Below are 20,794 nucleotides of genomic sequence, written 5' to 3' on the forward strand. Positions count from 1 at the left end.
CGCATGTTCTGCAATAGCTCGCCATCTGGTGTTGGGCCGGAGTGTTACAAGTTGTTTTTCTTCGAAGAAGTCTTTCGAGTCACGGGACCGAGTGACTCCTCCTTTTGTCTCCATTGCGCATGGGCGTCGACTCCATCTTCGATTGTTTTTTTTCCGCCATCGGGTTCGGACGTGTTCCTGTCGCTCCGAGTTTCGGAACGGAAAATTAGCTAATTTCGGAAGATTTTCGTCGGTATTGTTGCGTTCGGGATCGGCGTACTTAGATTCCACACCGCATCGAAGATCGAAGAGCTCCGGTGCCCTTCAGGGTAGTTTTTTCAATCCCCCGTCGGGGCCTGGTCGGCCCGACCGCGTGCTGAAGAACGCCGATGGAACGGACCCCGTTCCGTTTCTGCCCCAAATGCCACAATAAATACCCCTACACAGACCAACACTTGGTCTGCAACCTGTGCCTGTCACCTGAGCACAGCGAAGACACCTGCGAGGCCTGTCGTGCGTTCCGGTCCCGAAAAACACTCCGAGACCGTCGAGCCAGAAGACTTCAGATGGCGTCCGCACCGACAGCCCAACAGGAGTTCGAGGAACAGGAAGAGGAAGGTACCTTCTCGATCCAAGACTCAGACTCCGAAGGATTCGACGATACACAAACCGTGAGTAAGACGTCGAAAACCACACAGAGACACATTTACAAGGCCCAGGGGACGCCACTGCCATCCGGCCATGGCTCCACCCATAAATTCGGTGACCGACCGTCGGCACCGAAAAAGGCCCAAACAGTGCCGAGGTCGTCCGACTCCGGTCGAGACACCGGCACGCAGCCTTCTCGGGACCGAGAAAGTGCTGGAGACAAGCCTCGACACCGAGATGCCGGTGTGGACACGGCTCGACGCCGAGACAGCGGCACCGAAGCAGATCGACGCCGAGAGGTTTCGGCCCCGAAAAAGAAAAAAGTCACCTCGGAGCCGAAAAAACACGCAGACAGGGTTTCGATGCCGAAACAAACTGCAAGCGACCCAGCTTCAGGCTCTTATACAGAAGAGCACTCGCTAACCTCCCAAATGCAAAAGCATAGGTTTGAGGAAGAGCTACAAGCAACTGATGTGGACCATACGCAAAAGCGTATCTTCATACAGCAGGGGACAGGAAAGATAAGCACCCTTCCCCCTATTAGGAGACAGAGAAGGTTGGAGTTCCAGACTGAACAGACACCACAACCAAAAGTGGTGAAAAGAGTTACCCCACCACCCTCTCCTCCGCCCGTGATTCACGTCTCACCAGCACAAACTCCATCACTCTCCCCAGCTCACACCACCATGAGCCAGGGTGACCAAGATCAGGACGCATGGGACCTATACGACGCCCCAGTGTCAGATAATAGTCCGGAGGCATACCCTACGAAGCCATCTCCACCAGAGGACAGCACCGCGTATTCTCAAGTGGTGGCTAGAGCAGCACAATTTCACAACATAAGCCTCCACTCAGAACAGGTCGAGGATGATTTTTTATTCAACACACTCTCCTCCACCCACAGCTCGTACCAAAGCCTGCCTATGCTCCCTGGTATGCTCCGGCACGCAAAAGACATCTTTAAGGAGCCGGTCAAAAGCAGGTCAATCACACCAAGGGTGGAAAAAAAGTATAAGGCGCCTCCTACAGACCCGGTTTTCATCACTACACAGCTGCCACCAGACTCTGTCGTTGTAGGAGCAGCTAGGAAAAGGGCCAACTCTCACACATCTGGAGATGCACCACCCCCAGTTAAAGAAAGCCGCAAGTTCGATGCAGCTGGTAAAAGAGTCGCAGCACAAGCTGCAAACCAGTGGCGCATCGCCAACTCCCAGGCACTACTTGCGCGCTATGACAGAGCCCACTGGGACGAGATGCAACATCTCATTGAACATCTGCCCAAGGACTTACAAAATAGGGCAAAACAAGTGGTTGAGGAGGGACAGGCCATTTCCAACAACCAGATCCGCTCCTCCATGGACGCTGCAGATACAGCTGCACGGACAATTAATACATCTGTAACTATCAGAAGGCATGCATGGCTCCGAACGTCTGGATTTAAACCAGAGATTCAACAAGCAGTTCTCAATATGCCTTTTAATGAAAAAGAACTGTTCGGTCCAGAAGTGGACACAGCGATTGAGAAACTCAAAAAAGATACGGACACTGCCAAAGCCATGGGCGCACTCTACTCCCCGCAGAGCAGAGGGAATTACAGCACATTCCGTAAAACGCCCTTTCGAGGGGGGTTTCGGGGTCAGAGCACACAAGCCAGCACCTCACAAGCAACACCGTCCAGTTACCAGGGACAGTATAGAGGAGGTTTTCGTGGACAATATAGAGGAGGGCAATTCCCTAGAAATAGAGGAAGATTTCAAAGCCCCAAAACCCCTACTACTAAACAGTGACTCACATGTCACTCACCCCCTCCACACAACACCAGTGGGGGGAAGAATAGGTCATTATTACAAAGCATGGGAGGAAATCACTACAGACACTTGGGTTCTAGCAATTATCCAGCATGGTTATTGCATAGAATTTCTACAATTCCCTCCAAACATACCACCAAAAGCACAAAATTTAACAACACACCACTCCAATCTCCTGGAGATAGAAGTGCAGGCACTATTGCAAAAGAATGCAATCGAATTAGTGCCAAACACACAAATAAACACAGGAGTTTACTCACTGTACTTTCTGATACCAAAGAAGGACAAAACGCTGAGACCAATCCTAGACCTCAGAGTAGTGAACACTTTCATCAAATCGGACCACTTCCACATGGTCACACTACAAGAAGTATTGCCATTGCTAAAACTACACGACTACATGGCAACTTTAGACCTCAAGGACGCTTATTTCCATATACCAATACACCCATCGCACAGGAAATACCTAAGGTTTGTATTCAAAGGAATACATTACCAATTCAAGGTACTGCCTTTCGGATTAACAACCGCACCAAGAGTCTTTACCAAATGCCTAGCGGTAGTCGCTGCACACATAAGAAGGCAGCAAATACATGTGTTCCCATATTTGGACGACTGGCTAATCAAGGCCCATTCGTTCATAGAGTGCTCAAATCACACAAATCACATCATACAAACCCTCTTCAAACTCGGGTTCACCGTCAACTTTACAAAATCCAACATTCTGCCGCGCAAGGTACAACAATACCTAGGAGCCATAATAGACACATCAAAGGGAGTAGCCACTCCAAGTCCACAAAGAATTCTAAATTTCAACACCATCATACAACGCATGTATCCAACACAAAAGATACAAGCAAAGATGGTATTACAACTCCTAGGCATGATGTCTTCATGCATAGCCATTGTCCCAAACGCAAGACTGCACATGAGGCCCTTACAACAATGCCTAGCATCACAGTGGTCTCAAGCACAGGGTCACCTTCTAGATCTGGTGTTAATAGACCGCCAAACTTACCTCTCGCTTCTGTGGTGGAACAACATAAATTTAAACAAGGGGCGGCCTTTCCAAGACCCAGTGCCACAATACGTAATAACAACAGATGCTTCCATGACAGGGTGGGGAGCACACCTCGATCAACACAGCATACAAGGACAATGGAATGTACATCAAACAAAACTGCATATCAATCTCCTAGAACTTCTAGCAGTTTTTCAAGCACTAAAAGCTTTCCAACCAATAATAGTTCACAAATACATTCTCGTCAAAACAGACAACATGACAACAATGTATTATCTAAACAAGCAGGGGGGGACGCACTCCACGCAGTTAAGCCTGCTAGCACAAAAGATTTGGCGTTGGGCAATTCACAACCAAATTCGCCTAATAGCACAATTTATACCAGGGATCCAAAATCAACTCGCAGACAATCTCTCTCGAGATCACCAACAGGTCCACGAATGGGAGATTCACCCCCAAATTCTGAACACTTATTTCAAACTCTGGGGAACACCTCAGATAGACTTGTTTGCGACAAGGGAGAACGCAAAATGCCAAAACTTCGCATCCAGATACCCACACGAACAATCCCAAGGCAATGCCCTATGGATGAACTGGTCAGGGATATTTGCTTACGCTTTTCCTCCTCTCCCTCTCCTTCCTTACCTGGTAAACAAACTCAGTCAAAGCAAACTCAAACTCATATTGATAGCACCAACTTGGGCAAGGCAACCCTGGTACACAACGCTGCTAGACCTATCAGTGGTACCCTGCATCAAATTGCCCAACAGGCCAGATCTGTTGACACAGCACAACCAAAAGATCAGACACCCAGATCCAGCATCGCTGAATCTAGCAATCTGGCTCCTGAAATCCTAGAATTCGGGCACTTACAACTTACCCAAGAATGTATGGAAGTCATAAAACAAGCTAGAAGGCCATCCACCAGGCACTGCTATGCAAGTAAATGGAAGAGGTTTGTTTGCTACTGCCATATTAATCAAATACAACCATTACACACAACTCCAGAACATGTAGTGGGTTACTTGCTTCACTTACAAAAATCTAACCTGGCTTTCTCTTCCATTAAAATACACCTTGCAGCAATATCTGCATACCTGCAGACTACCTATTCAACTTCCCTATATAAGATACCAGTCATTAAAGCATTCATGGAGGGCCTCAGGAGAATTATACCACCAAGAACACCACCTGTTCCTTCATGGAACCTAAATGTGGTCCTAACTAGACTTATGGGTCCACCTTTTGAACCCATGCACTCCTGCGACATACAGTTCCTAACCTGGAAGGTGGCATTTCTCATCGCCATTACTTCCCTAAGAAGAGTAAGCGAGATTCAGGCGTTTACAATACAGGAACCTTTTATACAACTACACAAAAATAAAGTCGTCCTAAGGACCAATCCTAAATTTTTGCCAAAGGTTATTTCACCGTTCCATCTAAATCAAACAGTGGAACTTCCAGTGTTTTTTCCACAGCCAGATACAGTAGCTGAAAGGGCACTACATACTTTAGATGTCAAAAGAGCATTGATGTATTACATTGACAGAACAAAAAACATCAGAAAGACTAAACAACTATTTATTGCATTTCAAAAACCTCATGCAGGAAACCCAATATCAAAACAAGGTATAGCCAGATGGATAGTTAAATGCATCCAAATCTGCTACCTTAAAGCTAAACAACAGCTGCCCATTACACCAAGGGCACACTCAACCAGAAAGAAAGGTGCTACCATGGCCTTTCTAGGAAACATCCCAATGCAAGAAATATGTAAGGCAGCCACATGGTCTACGCCTCACACGTTCACCAAGCACTACTGTGTAGACGTGTTATCCGCACAACAAGCCACAGTAGGTCAAGCCGTATTAAGAACATTATTTCACACTACTTCCACTCCTACAGGCTGATCCACCGCTTTTGGGGAAATAACTGCTTACTAGTCTATGCAGAACATGCGTATCTACAGCGACAGATGCCATCGAACTGAAAATGTCACTTACCCAGTGTACATCTGTTCGTGGCATCAGTCGCAGTAGATTCGCATGTGCCCACCCGCCTCCCCGGGAGCCTGTAGCAGTTTGGAAGTTACCTTCAATTATTTATATATGTATCATCTCAACCTTAAATAGGTGCATACTTAGTCACTCCATTGCATGGGCACTATTACTACAATTCAACTCCTACCTCACCCTCTGCGGGGAAAAACAATCGAAGATGGAGTCGACGCCCATGCGCAATGGAGACAAAAGGAGGAGTCACTCGGTCCTGTGACTCGAAAGACTTCTTCGAAGAAAAACAACTTGTAACACTCCGGCCCAACACCAGATGGCGAGCTATTGCAGAACATGCGAATCTACTGTGACTGATGCCACGAACAGATGTACACTGGGTAAGTGACATTTTCATTCTTGCAGGTGCAGGGGAATTACTCCTTCACTCCAAGGGTAATTCCTTCTTGCTTCGTGGTGCAGCTGAAGTCTTGCCACCTCCAGAGGATGCACAGCTGTGGAAATGTTGCAGATGGCTGACAGGAGCAGCAGAAACAATGTTGCAATGAGAAGTCTTCTCAGGCATTGCCGTCTTGTCCAGTTCCTGTGTTAACCAGCACCGGTTCTATAGAGCAGAAGCAGTGTTTGCAGAAGAGTCCTGATGGAATCTTGTACGACAAATGTGGGGATCCACCCTCCAGGGAGTCTCTACTTAACCCAAAAAGGGGGATTGGTCACTCTCTGGAGTGACCACCTATCAGGAGGGGTCTCTGACATCTGGCACCTCGCCTACTCGGTCAAATTCTCCCAAGTTGCCACCTGGAGGAGCTCTGGGCACCACCCCCAGGGCTATGCCCTGTGGACACTCACCTTTCCTTTGTGTGTTTTGCACCAGAGCAGGGACCAGTGGAAACTGGATTATGTAAGGAGGCCACTAAATGTGCCCTTTAAAGCAAACAGGTGGCATTGGAAGGCTACACTTCCCAAGCCCTGTAACACCTATTTCCAAAGGAGAGGAGGTTGCACTTCCCTCCTACAGGAAATCCTTTGTTCTGCTGTCTCCTCCTTGAGTTGGTCAAGCGGCAGGAGGGCAGATTCGTGTCTGAGGGGCTGCAGCAGCGTGAGCTGCCTGCAGACTCTGGAAGACTGGCAGGATCACACTGGGGGAAATCTTCTACGGAACACCCAGAGTGCATGGAATCATGCCACCAATACTGGAATCAGTATTGAGGTATGATTCCAACATGTTTGATACCAAACATGCCCAGGTTAGGAGTTACCTTTATGTGACCAGTGCGTAGCTAAAATGGCTTCCCTGCACTTACGAAATCCAGGAAATTGGAACTGGAGTTCTTAGGGGGCACCTCTGCACAAGCAGGGGTGTCCATACACACAATGAACTGCACCCTGCCATGTGGGTTGAAAGGGCCTGCCATAAGTGTGACCTACAGGGATCTGGTTTAGTGACCAGCCATGAAGGGGTGTATGTACCTTTTGATGCAGGCTGCAATGGCAGGCCTGCAGACAAAATTTGCATGGGCTCCCATGGGTGGCATAATGAATGCTGCAGCCCATGGGGGAGCTCTGGTGTCCAGTGCTCTGGGTGCCATAGTACCATATTCTAGGGACTTACATGGGTTCGCCAGTATGCCAATTATGGGGTGTAAGATGTACCAAAGCAACTGAATTGGGAGGAGAAAGCAGTCACTGGGGTCCTGGTTAGCAGGACGCCAGTACAAACAGTCTAAGCACACTGACATCAAGCAAAAATTGGGGGTAATCATGCCTGAAAGGGGGACTTTCCTACACTGTGTGCACGTCCTGGATTGTCCTGCCAGTTCTAAGCAGGATTTTAAGACTGGGGAACAATGATGTATGTTGTGCACACTGCTGTATAATCTATAAAAAAATTTAATAAAGTAAAAAAAAAAAAAACTAAAGAACCTAGACAGGTCTGTGCTTCTCAGACTGGTTTATCAAGACACAGCTGTTCCAGACAGCATCTCTTCCTTACTGGAAGAGAATGGCTATCTAGCAATGACAGACCTTTAGAGGTGCATATTTTTGCATACCGATGAATCCAGCATACCACACATACCTGATTTGTATTAAAAGTGGTTCATTACCACTTCAGAGTTATACTCTGGCATAATGTCCTTTCCAAACTTTTTTTTTTTTTTAACAAGACAATCATGGCAGGATTTGTTCCAGTAATGCCAAAGACATCCAGACATCTGTGGATTCTCTTTCAACTTTAAAGAAATAATCTTCAATGCCAGAGAAAGTGAAGACTTTCCCGTGGGCCACATTAGATACATTATCAGTGTGTGTAGCGAAAAATATAATAAGTAAGGTAATGGCATTACCTGAACTGATTGCCCTTCCTCCGACATGTCTGTATCTGACAGTGAGGAATGTAATGAAACTGTGAATGATGGCTTCTTGTATTGAGCTAATTCCAGATACGTGTGAGAGCAATTAATAAGCGATTAAACAACCAGTGGTTGCAAACACAATAATATTTTGTTGAGCTAGTGCTTGTTGCAAGCTATTTAAAAAAGAAATATAACGGTGGAACATGGAGCACATGCCAAGGGAAAGACAGTATGAATTACATTCCCCTAAGACTATCCTGATAGATGCACCATATCACAAATGGGGTGACCCTAAGAACAAGTCAGAGTAGTGGTTGGGGAATGTTGCAGTAAGATAAACTTTGGAGTTAAAAACTTTCTAGCGTAAGAAGCTTTTCAAGGACAAATGGCATACAAAGATGTGTATTTTCTAATGAACAGCACTGTGTTTAATCTCAACAAGCAACAGAGAACATGGACTTTTCTGCTATCACAGATCACACAAGATATCTGGAAATGTGATTTATTTTGCAGTTGCCCACATCTCAGACATGGTGTAGTAGGTGCGGACAAAGTGCAGGCAATTGCTTAAGCAGACAAAGGGGAATGACACATGAATGGGAGTTGAAACAAATGGTACTTGGTGTCTATTTCAACATGTGGACAAAGCCCATTCTCAAACTTTTAGAAAAAAACAAAATGCAAAAGCTTTGTATCCAGGCATTATATCTACAATTAAGTGGGAAAGTACTGTGGAAAGGTTGGTATGGAAATTTGCGTGCACCTTTACTTGATCGCTTATCAAGGCTGCAATAAACAAGTTCAAAATATTAATGATGACCCTAAAGCAAGTAGCTCCCAGATGGCCACGCCATATATGGCACTCTTATCTCAAGGTGATCTCCGATTAAAATGTAATCAAAAGTCTGTAAAACAATGATGTACTTTTAATGGGGGAAATATTTTTTACCCAGAAGCACAGGCTGTACAGCTGGGTACATGGCTCCTAAGCTGCTGCAGTTTGGACTCCTACGTTTGATGGATAGCTGCTAAGTAGGCATGAAAGCCATCCACTAGGAAATGTTATGAAGTTAAATTATGGTGATTTATCAATTGATGTGCAAGAAACAATACTTTAGGAAGATTAACTAGTGAAACGATAATTCTTCCTTTCTTGACATTTCTATTGGAAGCAGGACTCCGTTATCCATTGATATGAGTGCAGTTATCATCCTTTGCTGCATAAACGAAAGGTACACCATAAAAAACAAATCTTTGCAATACTAGCCATTAAACAGTTCCTGGAAAGGACCAAACGGCTATAGCCCCCACAAGAAGTCCCACCACCCTAGTGAGAAACCCAAATCTCGTTCTAGTGTGCCAGTTGAAACCTTTAAAACATTACATAAGACTACATCAAAGTATTTTATGTTAAAATCAGGTTTTCTAGTAGTTAATCTATCTGAAAGAAAAGTGATTTAAAAGCACTAAAAGTTAAGCAGCCATACTTAATTGTTCATAACGATAAAATGAGGATGAGAACAGGGGTTTGGACTTTTTTTTAAATTATCTACATGTATAAGGGACAAAATGCTACAGAAATCTACGTGTCCTTTAAAATCCACTTGTCCCACCTATTCCCTACATTAATTATATGGGCAGACTGAGAAACATTATTATTTTATTAATGCTGATAAACCAAAGCAGTATTTAGTAATGACGCTAAACCAAAAATTGATAAAGTGATATATTCAAACGTACAGAAACTCAACTATAAATGAGTTCACATGAGAGACTCCTCTAAGACTATACTGACATTAACCAGTGAACCAGATTTAGTTCAGTGTGTGCAGTGCTGTGGATGGAATTCAGAACCTGGCTACCCAGGGTATCATGGTCCTACCCTGGCAGTCACAGAAGCTTTTTCACACAAGAAGGAGTCACAGATTACTCCATTTCCAATCTATCGTGACACAGACTGAGACTAATCATCTGCAGCACAGGCAATGCCCATCATGTGCCAGACGGAGCCTAACTTGAGCTCACTGTCCTGATGAGTCCCAAATCCAGCACACGTCAGACTTACCTTTTAGAGGCAGTAGCTTGCCAAAACATGGACTTCAAAAAGGACTGGAAGGTGTTTCAGCAGGAGACAGTCTACAAATGCGAGACCAGACATCTGCAGGCTGAGTAGCTTTTAGAATCGGGGTGGTTCTATTGTTCTAGGCTCCATGACAAAGTTGCCCCTATGTAGGTCCAGGTAGGCTGGATCCATTCCAAACTTTAAGGATAACAACTTGCTTTGAAAGAGAGTTCTAAAATGATTAATTGTATGCAGATTTATTTCATGTGCTAATTAACTGAAAATCAGATACGGAGTTGGCCTTCCTGGGCCTACGTTGGAAACAGTTGAAACACCAGTCTAAATCCTTACTACCACACGCTGTTCCAGTGTACCAGAGGCACTATTAGTTTCTTCATCATGTTCCCGAGCATCATGCTGAACGTGACTCAAATCGAGTAACAGACACATTCTACAGCTACTCCAGAAATTGATTTATTAGTTTGCCCAGGGTATTTCATCCAGTCTAAACTAGCAAAATGAAATTCATAAAGTTCTGGTCTGCGAGCACAAAAATGAGATAGTGCTGTTGGCATGGAGGAATAGCTGTTGCTCTTTTATTCTACATAAACTTGTAGTCAGTGCAGGTTTATTCAGTATTTAGCTCCTGGCCCAAGTAGTTCAGATCAGTGCTTGAAATGGACAAATATAAGTGCAGGTACTCTGTACCAGAGTAACTGTTTATTTCTGAGAAGTGCCGGTACTCTCAAATTAAAAGTATTATATTTTTTCTTAAAGTGCAGGTACTCTCCCTCTCAAAATAAAGCGCTGGTACTCTGTACCGGACAGTACCGGACCATTTAAAGCACTGGTTCAGACTCCAGCTGACACTTCCTCTGATTGTTTGAGATTGAGAGTGATATTCAGATTCATTTTAAACAGCAAAACACCTCCGCACCAGGGATCGGGGTACTGCTTTCTCTATGACCTTGTTCTAGGATGTAGCACAAATTCAGGCATGCAGAAATACCAACAAGGGCTCTGACCAGACTGACGTGCGAACACGACAGCAGAGTGCCTCGATCTCACTTATGAAACAGTATGCTCAATAGTCACCTATTGCAACAAGAAAACCAATAAAATAAAGCTTAGAAATGTTAAGGAAATACAGATAACAGCACAACTACATTTCTGCGATTTTTAGCTAACCAGAGGCCTCCAAACGTTTCCCATGTTTGAGATTTCTTTCAGCCTTTTCGATTGGCTGTGAGCTCCAGGAAGTTACAGATCTTACATAATTTACTATAATAATTTATTGTGTAGTTGTCCATCGGACAAAATGGATGTTAAATCTTCTTGTCCTCAATAAAATTCAACTTCTCTGGCATCTGGCGATATGAATCCTACATCCCAGGAACAAGCCCTCCTTTGATTAGAAATTTTAAAATTAAGCCATTCTTCATGGACATGCTCCCCAAGGGCTAGTGATAGCCGTATCCAGAGTACTTTAGCAAGTTGGATTTTACCAAAAATTAAATTTTCCTTAGCGAAAACAAAGTAGGGCATTAAACCAAAGACACGTGCTATAGGAAGAATGGGGCTATACCAGCTTAATTTTTTTGTGGGAAGAATGGGTCCTTAAAGACTAATAGCAAAGTGGTCTTCTAGACATTCAATACAAAACGTTACTATATAGATTTCTAAGCAGAAAAGGAGACAATACTAAGTTGAATCATCTTAAAGCACTTGTTGGCCCCTGCTCCCGCCATAGGGGGAAAAATACCACTACTCAATCTAAATACTATGCCCACCCACGTCCAATGCCCAAATGAGGGGAATAAGGGCAGGGATGGTGGGGATGTATCGGGTAGGAAGTTTGGGGTGGGGGGCTGGGTGGGGTTGGGGGGATAGAATGTAAATACCATGCCCGCCCAGGTCTAGTGGCTAAATGAGGTGAATAAAATATGGAGAACACTACCTTAACCATCCACTAGATGGTATAATAATGAACAATAAGGAATGTGCTGCAAAACCATTGATTGATGTTGCAAAACCATTATTACAAAGTTAGAAATTGGTATCATATGAGCTAATTGTGATTGCTGGCTTAAGGCTGTTTTTTTCCCACCCCCAGGGACGAATTACAAAAGTTCTAAACATGAAGCCTCCAGAGGTAAGTTCATTGTATACCAGTGCAATGTTTTTTTTTTTTTTTTTTAAATTAAATATTATAAAGTACAGTTAAATGCTGTAATGTTCAAAATGTCCGCAGATAACTGTGTCATCCAACAAAGCTGCAGATTAGGGCCTCTCTTGAGCATTGGTTTCTGAAGCGTGAGATTCTTAGACTTAATGGAGGACAACTGCTGTTATATTTATATATCTTATATATATTTATATATCCAGAGTGCAGGCTTTTCTTTGAAGGGAGGAAGGCTTGTGTATATATATGTGTGTGTATGTATTTTCTATAGATGATATATATCTATATATAGATATAGATATATATATCTATATCTATATCTATCTATACATCTATATCTATCTATACATCTATATCTATCTATCTATCTATCTATCTATCTATCTATCTATCTATCTATCTATCTATCTATCTATCTATATTCTCTCCCTCTAGTCTTGGATTTCATCAATCCTCAGACAGTATCTCCACCCATGCTTTGATGTGATACATGCTGATACTCTACAGTTTTAAGTAAAGGGCTCAGCTGCCACCTGAAACTAGGTCTTGGCCACATAAATACCCAATATAATAATAATAAAAGTAGATATAAAATTAAATCAATCCAAGATGTTGAAACAACTGCAACCTTGTAGACATTTGCAAAATGTTTTTACTGAAGTCGTCTTGTATATAATTTGTTACTGGGAAGATTGAAGTTTTTCTGTTTTGGCAAATTGAAATATCAGTCTATGCTCTGACTACTGCAAGTATTGTGGGAGTTGTCTCTTTGGTTCACCTAGAGAGGGCCTTTTTGTTTTGCACTCTCTGCTTCTCCCAGTACTGATCAGAGATCCTAGGATGCCCCTTTGGATATAACTTCCAATGGTTAGAAAACTTTCTAGAGGTCCCTCTTGAAACTGTGGCCTCCAATTTGAAACATCAGCCTCTGGCTAGTTTCAGAACTATTTCTTTGGTATCCCTTAGTGTTCCTGGGCTCGAATGACTAGGCAGTAGAGAAGGTAGACAATCCCTTCCAGAAGTTTGGGCTATTAGTTTGCTATGTTACAGACAGTCATAAACGTCCCTTTAGCATCCCCGGTATATTAAACATCTTATAAGCTTGCCTCCAGTGGAAGGATGGATGCTTCCTTTACTCTGATGTGGCAGTTTACCCACAAATGTATGTGGTTTTTTTTTTCTTTTCTTTTTTATATAGCGCAAACTCGACCCAAAGGTATTGGAGTGATTTACAGGAGCACCAGTTAGGTTGCACAAGGATACATTCATTTTAGGTAGGCACGAGGAGATTAAGTGATTGCCCAGAATCTGAGGATGTTGAGCCAACGCCAAGACTCTTATCTGGTTCCCGAGCTCCAAAGTTGTCAGCTCTGGCTGTTATGCCACAGCAGAAATTGTAGAATGAAGAAATCAGTCTACCAGTTAATGTGTAAGAGCAGTAATAGTAAAAACTGCTACAGACATGGCCCAGCTCTAGAGTTGGTGACTCTGGAACTAGGGAGCCAGGTTAGATCCCTGGCCTCTGCTCAACATCCTGTGATGCTGGGCAGATCGTTTAATCTCCCTGTGCCTAAAAGTGAAAAAAAGTGTAACATCTGGTTTTCTTGTAAAATTTTCTTTGTCAGGATCGCTCTATAATAACTGCAAAAAAATAGTAACAATGAGTTATGAATGCAACAATTTAGAAATGTTCTCTTTAGTTGAACTTACATACCAGCAAATGACCTCTTTCTATTAAGATTTTAGCAATGATTGAAGAAGCTGCTGGTACCAGGATGTACGAGTGCAAGAAACTTGCAGCTCAGAAAACCATAGAGAAGAAAGAAGCTAAGCTGAAAGAAATCCATACGGTAAAATATATATATATATATATTTTGTTTTATGTTTTGTTCTCTCTGTTGCCTGAGTGATAGCAAAGAAGTCAATTTTAGACTGATTTCACAATAGGTGTCTTTTTAGTAGCTTGCTGAAATTTTAACTTTTGCAAATATATATATCTGCTGTTGAACGGGGTCCAAGGAGCTAGATCTGTTTAAACTTAGATAATGTGTGCATTAAGCATTGCATTGCAATGCAAAGTAATGTATGCTGCTACTGCCTAAGAGAGTCTGGTTGCACTTAAACAAGAAAAGGAGGCATTTTGATGTGTCTCGAATAGTTTGTCTTTTATGTATCCATTTGGAGAAGGTAAGTACAGCATTACCTGTAAAGGCATTCCATGGCGTCAAGGTCAATGTTAAGCCTTGTTGAGCAGTAAAGGAAGCCTTTCTGATAGTTTTGTGTCTCTCCAATACCAGGCCCATTTTAAGTGTTTTTCAGCATCATCTTAATGCACGTTAATATTGTGAAAAGGTGAAATCTTTCTCTCTGTCTGTCCAAGACCACTTTTTCATAGGTAATCCATGTTTTCTGGCAGGTGCAATCAAGCTGACTTACCTGCTGCCTCCTAGACGCCTTTCTTCCCTGGCATTTGCTGTAAACATTTGATTTTGCAAAAAAACTCCATACATGTAATATGCATACTTATGGTAGCTTTTCGCCAGCCCTCTTCATCCATTGGTCTGCTATAGTGTCAAAAAGAAAGTGAAAGAATATTATCGTAATTACGAAAAATAAGAAAAGTTGATTCAAAAACTAATAATAAGCACCAGATCAAAAGTAGATTAAAGTAACACCTGTAGTCATGGATTCTGTCTAATTATATATTTGTGCAATTAATATTAAGCTTAACATTACCGACATCCTTTTTTCTTTCTTTTTAAGGAATATTATATGTAGCAAATGTATAATGACTAAGTTACCCTTTCATCTTAGGTTGTCGCATCATTTGAAATAGCAGATGGCTTGTCTTCATACTTCCATCAGCAGTGGGTCTCCCACATATGTAGCTTTGTGATTGGAGTAATTAAAGGACCATCAAAACTTATTTTTCTTCCCAGAACCCATTATGCACAAACTGCCCTCTTCAATGAGTCATTTCTCCTATAGGACACAGCAGTGAACGTAAGCGATCTGATATATTTCACAGTTTGCAGCCCACAGCATGCACCAACAGCTAACAGGGACCATTAAATAACGAAATATATTAAGAACCTGAAACTCTTAGTACAGAAATCTTCTTGTTGATATGATGGTACATCAGTTTTAGAGGCTCATATGGGCGGTCAATTCTTTCTAATTGCAAGCAATCTCTTCTTGGCCGTTCCAAAGAGCTGTAAATGTTCACCCAGCAATCAAACCTACTGCCTGGCACTATTGTCTGCACCTTTAATCATCCTCATTAGAGGACTCTGCCTCCCTTTGTCAGTAAGGGTTCGAGAAGGCCCTGGGGCATGCTTTCGGGTGCAGTATTTCACAAGTCATTCATCCTTGCATTACAATATGCCATATCTTTTTGTCATGCCTCTTCTGTAGGACATCTGGAGGCCATTCAATGTATCACCCCCTGTCTCTTTGCTAAAAGGCTGATGGAGACCAATCTACATGCCCCACTTGGAATGCTTTCAGTAAATACCAACAGTGCCATTTCTGGAGATGGTTCGGTATCCAGTTTTGCCATTTCATCCAGTGATTCAAACATTCTTTTCCAGTAGTTGGTCAACTCTGGGCAAACCCAGGCAATTTGTAAAAAGACCACAATTATGACCTAGAATTGTTTTGCATTTGACAATTCTTCCTGGATTAAACTTAAATGTAAACTGTGGTGGCGTATAATATAATTGATGTAGCATCTTAAAATGTATCCACATATGCCTGTAATTGAATAGGATGCCTTTGACCTGCACATAGCTGTGGCAACACTGTACTGATACCCGTCTGGGCACACATTCCTCCGTTGTCCCAAAATTACTCACGTCTTCCCAAACATAGATTTTTATAGCTATAATCGTTTTTTGCAAATGAACTGGCATTTTCGGGGTGTCCCAGCCGTAGATATCCAGATTCTTGAAACTTAGAATTACATGCTCTGGTCACACGTTACTCCCTCATAGAAAGGTACTTTCCCATTTTGTGGGCTAGCTGGCTTCAGTGCTGCTTACACACACAGCTATGTTCGGATGAAAATTAAAGGAAATAAGAGCTGGTGTAGAAAATACACCCAATACTAGAATAGCCATTGCTGGATTATTACTAGTTATATTAGCAAAGGTACTAGTATTACTTGAACTAAATGTGATGGATGTAGTCTTCAACTTGTAAATAGCTCTTGTCAGAATCCAAGACTGTAAATTGTTTAGCCAAAATTGTAACTGAGGTTATTTTAGTGTCACACAGCTTTAGTTCTGGAAGTATGCCAAATTTGTATGTGCCAACCATTTAGCACAACCTATGTCCTGGCTTGTTGATCTCAGTCATTCTGATTATAAAAACTCTGGTCTTGTTGTATTGTCCTTGCCATCTTCTGTAAATTTCTGATGAATGCATATGATTGAAAATAGCTAGAGTATTTTTCAAAATTTGTTTCACTGCCCTGTGCTTTGTATTTTCAGATTCTGGAGGAAGAAATTACGCCAACATTACAGAAACTGAAAGAGGTATCCACTCAGAATAGAATGTTTCTAGTTGGCCAATGCAATAAAATTATTTCTGTGTATGAGCTGTTATAGGATGTAGGTTTTGAAAGTTGGTGTTGTGAATACCCTGGTATTTCGATGTGTTAGCACTGACTTTCAAACTTTGCAAAATTCACAAATGGTAAACCTAGTTACTTTAAAATAAAATAAAAAAAGGAGCTATTTTTAGATGAGATATCTTAAGTGTTTCTAAAGAGTCTGCTTTTTTGACAGTTAAATGGAAAAAAAAAAAACAAAACTATTGGGTTGTAATGCCATGTCTGGACCTCTGTTGTTCATCCTTGATTTGAAAGGGAGGTGGAAGATAGGATGCTTTAAAGACATAATGGTGGTGCCCTGGGATACCATGTTAAGGTACCCACCAGAGAAAAAAAACATTGATCACATTCATTGTTCCAGAATCCCTACCCGTTAGATAAGCCGGCTCTTCTGTGTGTCGCACATCATGCTTCACTCTATATTCGGACTCACAAATTTGCAATGCACACTATATCTATCAATCTATCGCAACCTCCTCTGACAGGCTGCAACAGCCAGCAATAGATGTCATGTTTAATGAAGGATGAGAACGTGCAGTGTTCGTTTATCTGAAAATGCATTCTTAAAGACCCAGCAGATTATTTGACACACACTCCTGTCACTTCCCACCTTCGACTTCTCAGGTGGACTCTTTCAGTCGAATCTACAGACCCCAAGCCAAATAGGAACTTAACTAAATTTATTTTTAGCCCTTATCACCATCTCTTGCATTCAGCATGGCACCCCACATTCCATTGAGACATCAACCTCCCTGATGAATAAAGCACTGAGACAATGAGATGGTTCCTCCCCGTACGATTCTTAATACTCTGGATATCAGTTCACATCTGGACCCACCAATTTCAAAGCCTGTATTCTCAGTTTCACCATGGACAGTCTCTCACCATCAATTCTCTACAAAACCCAGTGTCACTGTGTCTACTGCATCACCCCTACGGATCGAGGGGGAAAAAAAGCATGCATATTCTGTTCAAACACTTCCTAACAGATGCCTTTGAAGAAACCAATGTGCTTGTCAACATGTACAACATTGTCCTGAAAAAACATATGGAACTCGAAGTACCTCAGTAAGCTGTATCCTTTGCACCATAGCACATCTACATGACCTCTCCAAACTCCTCGAACTCTACTTTTCAAGTACATCCTTCAACACCATCACTACTAAACTACCTTCAACTCAACAACTAACAGAAACAAATCACTCGTCATCTCTGTCAAGCACTGCATCATTTCCCTCCCAGACCCTCCAATCAAGCAGCCTGTTGACAAGTGGAATCGTCTTTATGGAGAGTATTAAAAAGAAAAATCTGATTCAGCCAGTTCTCCATTGTTTAGCCCTCATGTAGACGTCCTCCTCCCACGCTGAGCTCACTGGTATTAAGACACTGAGGGCTTACTTCTTGGAAGATAATTTTCTAGCATCAAACTCTGTGACATCACTTCATGGAGATCCCCTCAATCCACGCCCCTCACCTAAGGTCATCAGCTTCCCTGTCTTAGGAACCCTGCCTAACCACCACATTACAAAGCAGATCTTCCCTTGCTGAAGAAACCTAAACCCAAACATTCTTGTCAATTACCACCTACCTATCCTTGGGGTAAATTGAAAAAATCTAATTCCAGGAATGGATCACTTGAGACCTTTCCCTTGAGGTGACTTATATGTGTGCCTTATGGATGTTTGAGTGATTTACATTTTTAACACAACTCTGCAACCATATATATAAAGTAAATGCACTTCATAGTGGCGAAGTGCCCAATATTATATTACTCCTTCAGCTAATCTTTTTTTCTTATCCCAGAGTTGTTTGTGTTCTAAGGCTTAGCAGCCCACACCTAGGTGGGGAAAATGTAAATGCATACCCTAGAGTGCTGTTGATATAATACTAGGACTTGCTGAAGACGTTGCATGATATGGGATGGTGGGGTCAGTTGGAAGATGAGCATCTTTAATTATTTGTCATTCTGTGTATATTCGGATCCCTCTTCTATTGGGTAGCATAAAGCATATCCTCAACCTCCCCCTGCCTTTTTGCTTTGATCTGATATTTTCCCCTTCTTTTCATATAGGAACGCTCTTCCTATTTGGAGTATCAGAAGATCATGCGAGAGATTGAACATTTGAGTCGTCTGTATGTGGCTTATCAGTTTGTTTGTGCCGAAGAGACTAAGGTGCGCTCAGCTGAAGAGCTAAAGGAGATGCAGGATAACATTGTGAAGCTGCAGGAGTCTATGGTGGAAAATGAGAGGAAGGTGAAGGAACTTGGCAAGGAAATTGCAGAGCTGGAAAAGAAAAGAGATGGGGTAAGTAAAGAGAGACATACTGAGTAGGCTTCGTAGATTTTTTTTCCCCTTATCAATTCAATGGTTTTTGATTTGTTTGGTCTTGGTTTGCTGGGTGTTGCATTTTTAATAATAAATAATGGGAAGTTTACTGTGACACCCAAAGTGCTTTATTATTGAATTGTATTTGTAAAAATGTTCCAAGACTGAGTATAACCTTGACCTTCCAATACCTGCTCCACTGAAATGTTTTCCATTCTGGACCGACCACATATTTCTACACATTGTATAACTCCTTCTCAGCTGTGCCTTCAGTTGTTAATTTTCTCCCCCATTTAAAATCTTATGTCTGGATAAATAAACTCCCCCTTCGGGTCATGACCCTTGCTTTTTAGATGCATCATTTTTCAAGATTTAAAATGTTATGTGCTTAAGTTCTTTTTTTTGGTCCTAGAGTGTTCTGTTATTTTATGATCAGTAATTTATTTTTTCTAATATGGCTGTAACTTTTTTTTTTATTTTTTTTAACCACCCTGGTAGTTTCATTTTCCCTTAATCAGTGTATTTGTAGAGTGCGGCTATTCACCCATTAGGGTCTCAAGGCGCTGGGGGGGGGCAGTAAATGAAGGTCAGAGAGGATCAGGTGAAGAGCCAAGTTTTGAGGTCCTTTCTGAATTGTTATAGTGGGCGATCCTCTATGGTGGATAGGAAGGGAGTTCCAGGTATTGGGGTTGTGGTGAGAGAAGGACTTTTCTCTGGCTGTGGCCTTCTGGGCGCATGGGACGATGGCAAGGTCGGGGGAGCGGAGTTGCCTGGTGGGCGTGTAGAAGTGGAGTCTTAAGTTGAGGTATGCTGGTCCAGTGTTGTGGAGGGCTTTGAATGCGTTCGTGAGAAGTTTAAATGTGATTCTCTTGTCTGTTGGGAACCAGTCCAGGTCTCTCAGTAGGGCAGAGGTGTGGCTGTGTTTGGGGGGGGCCTTCTTGATGAGACGGGCTGAGGCGTTCAGGATGCGTTGTAGTCTTTTCTGTACCTTGGTGGTGGTTCCGGCGTGGAGTGCGTTGCTGTAGTCCAGGCGGCTGCTGACGAGAGCCTGGTTGACTATTCTTTTGGATTCGGTTGGGATCCATTTCAAGATCTTTCGGAGCATGCACATTAAGATCATAGGGATTATCATCAGCCTTTTCTATATTGTGTTGATCTATTGTAATAACTAGAAGTGTTTCTTTATTTTATTGTTGGTAATGTATTTTTTCTAATATGGCTGTAACTTTTGTTTTTTTATACCACTTGAGTGGTTTCATTCTCTCAAGATCATAGGGAATATCATTAGTCTTTTCTATACTGTGCTGATTTATTACATTAAGTAGAAGAAGAATGCACAATATAGTGTGATTTAGTGATCTTTGGCAGAATGTAGAGACCTACAAGAAGTGGTTACATTCCCTTTGACATTTCTCTTAACTTTCACTGCAAATTGTGTAGGGTTAGAGGGCTTCCTGCAGTGTTTTTCATGAAGCATGAAATTCACAGGTTTAAATACTATTACGTTCTCATGTGATTGTCTTGATCCCTTTGGTTGACATAGTGCTGAAAACCTAGGAACAGTAGAATGATTGAAAGATAGCACTTGGTTTAGGAAAATGCATTTTGCAGAAGAAAATGTATTCAGAGGAATAAGGACAGTCAAGGGGTGTGATTGGATGGAAAGGAGGCATTGTGATTGACGAAAGAGAGAACAATTCTAAATTTACAGGTTAAGCACTTAGCTAGAGGAATCTTTCATGCATATTTTCCTTGCCAGAAGGGTATGGCTATGTGTCGATATGGGAGGG

The 20,794-nt window shown here is 42.3% G+C and overlaps 1 protein-coding gene across 1 annotated transcript in view; it reads left to right on the plus strand.

The window, feature by feature from the left end:
- The window catches only part of SMC2 (structural maintenance of chromosomes 2), a 348,380-nt gene that overhangs the window by 81,842 nt on the left and 245,744 nt on the right, over nt 1–20,794 (plus strand). Inside the window, exons 5-8 of the mRNA XM_069238504.1 lie at nt 11,998–12,036; nt 13,806–13,916; nt 16,557–16,601; nt 18,750–18,983. Coding sequence (XP_069094605.1) covers nt 11,998–12,036; nt 13,806–13,916; nt 16,557–16,601; nt 18,750–18,983 — 429 coding nt within the window. The remainder of the gene's footprint in view (nt 1–11,997; nt 12,037–13,805; nt 13,917–16,556; nt 16,602–18,749; nt 18,984–20,794) is intronic.

The sequence above is a fragment of the Pleurodeles waltl genome, chromosome 1_2 (genome assembly GCF_031143425.1).
Source record: "Pleurodeles waltl isolate 20211129_DDA chromosome 1_2, aPleWal1.hap1.20221129, whole genome shotgun sequence".
Lineage (NCBI taxonomy): Eukaryota > Metazoa > Chordata > Amphibia > Caudata > Salamandridae > Pleurodeles > Pleurodeles waltl.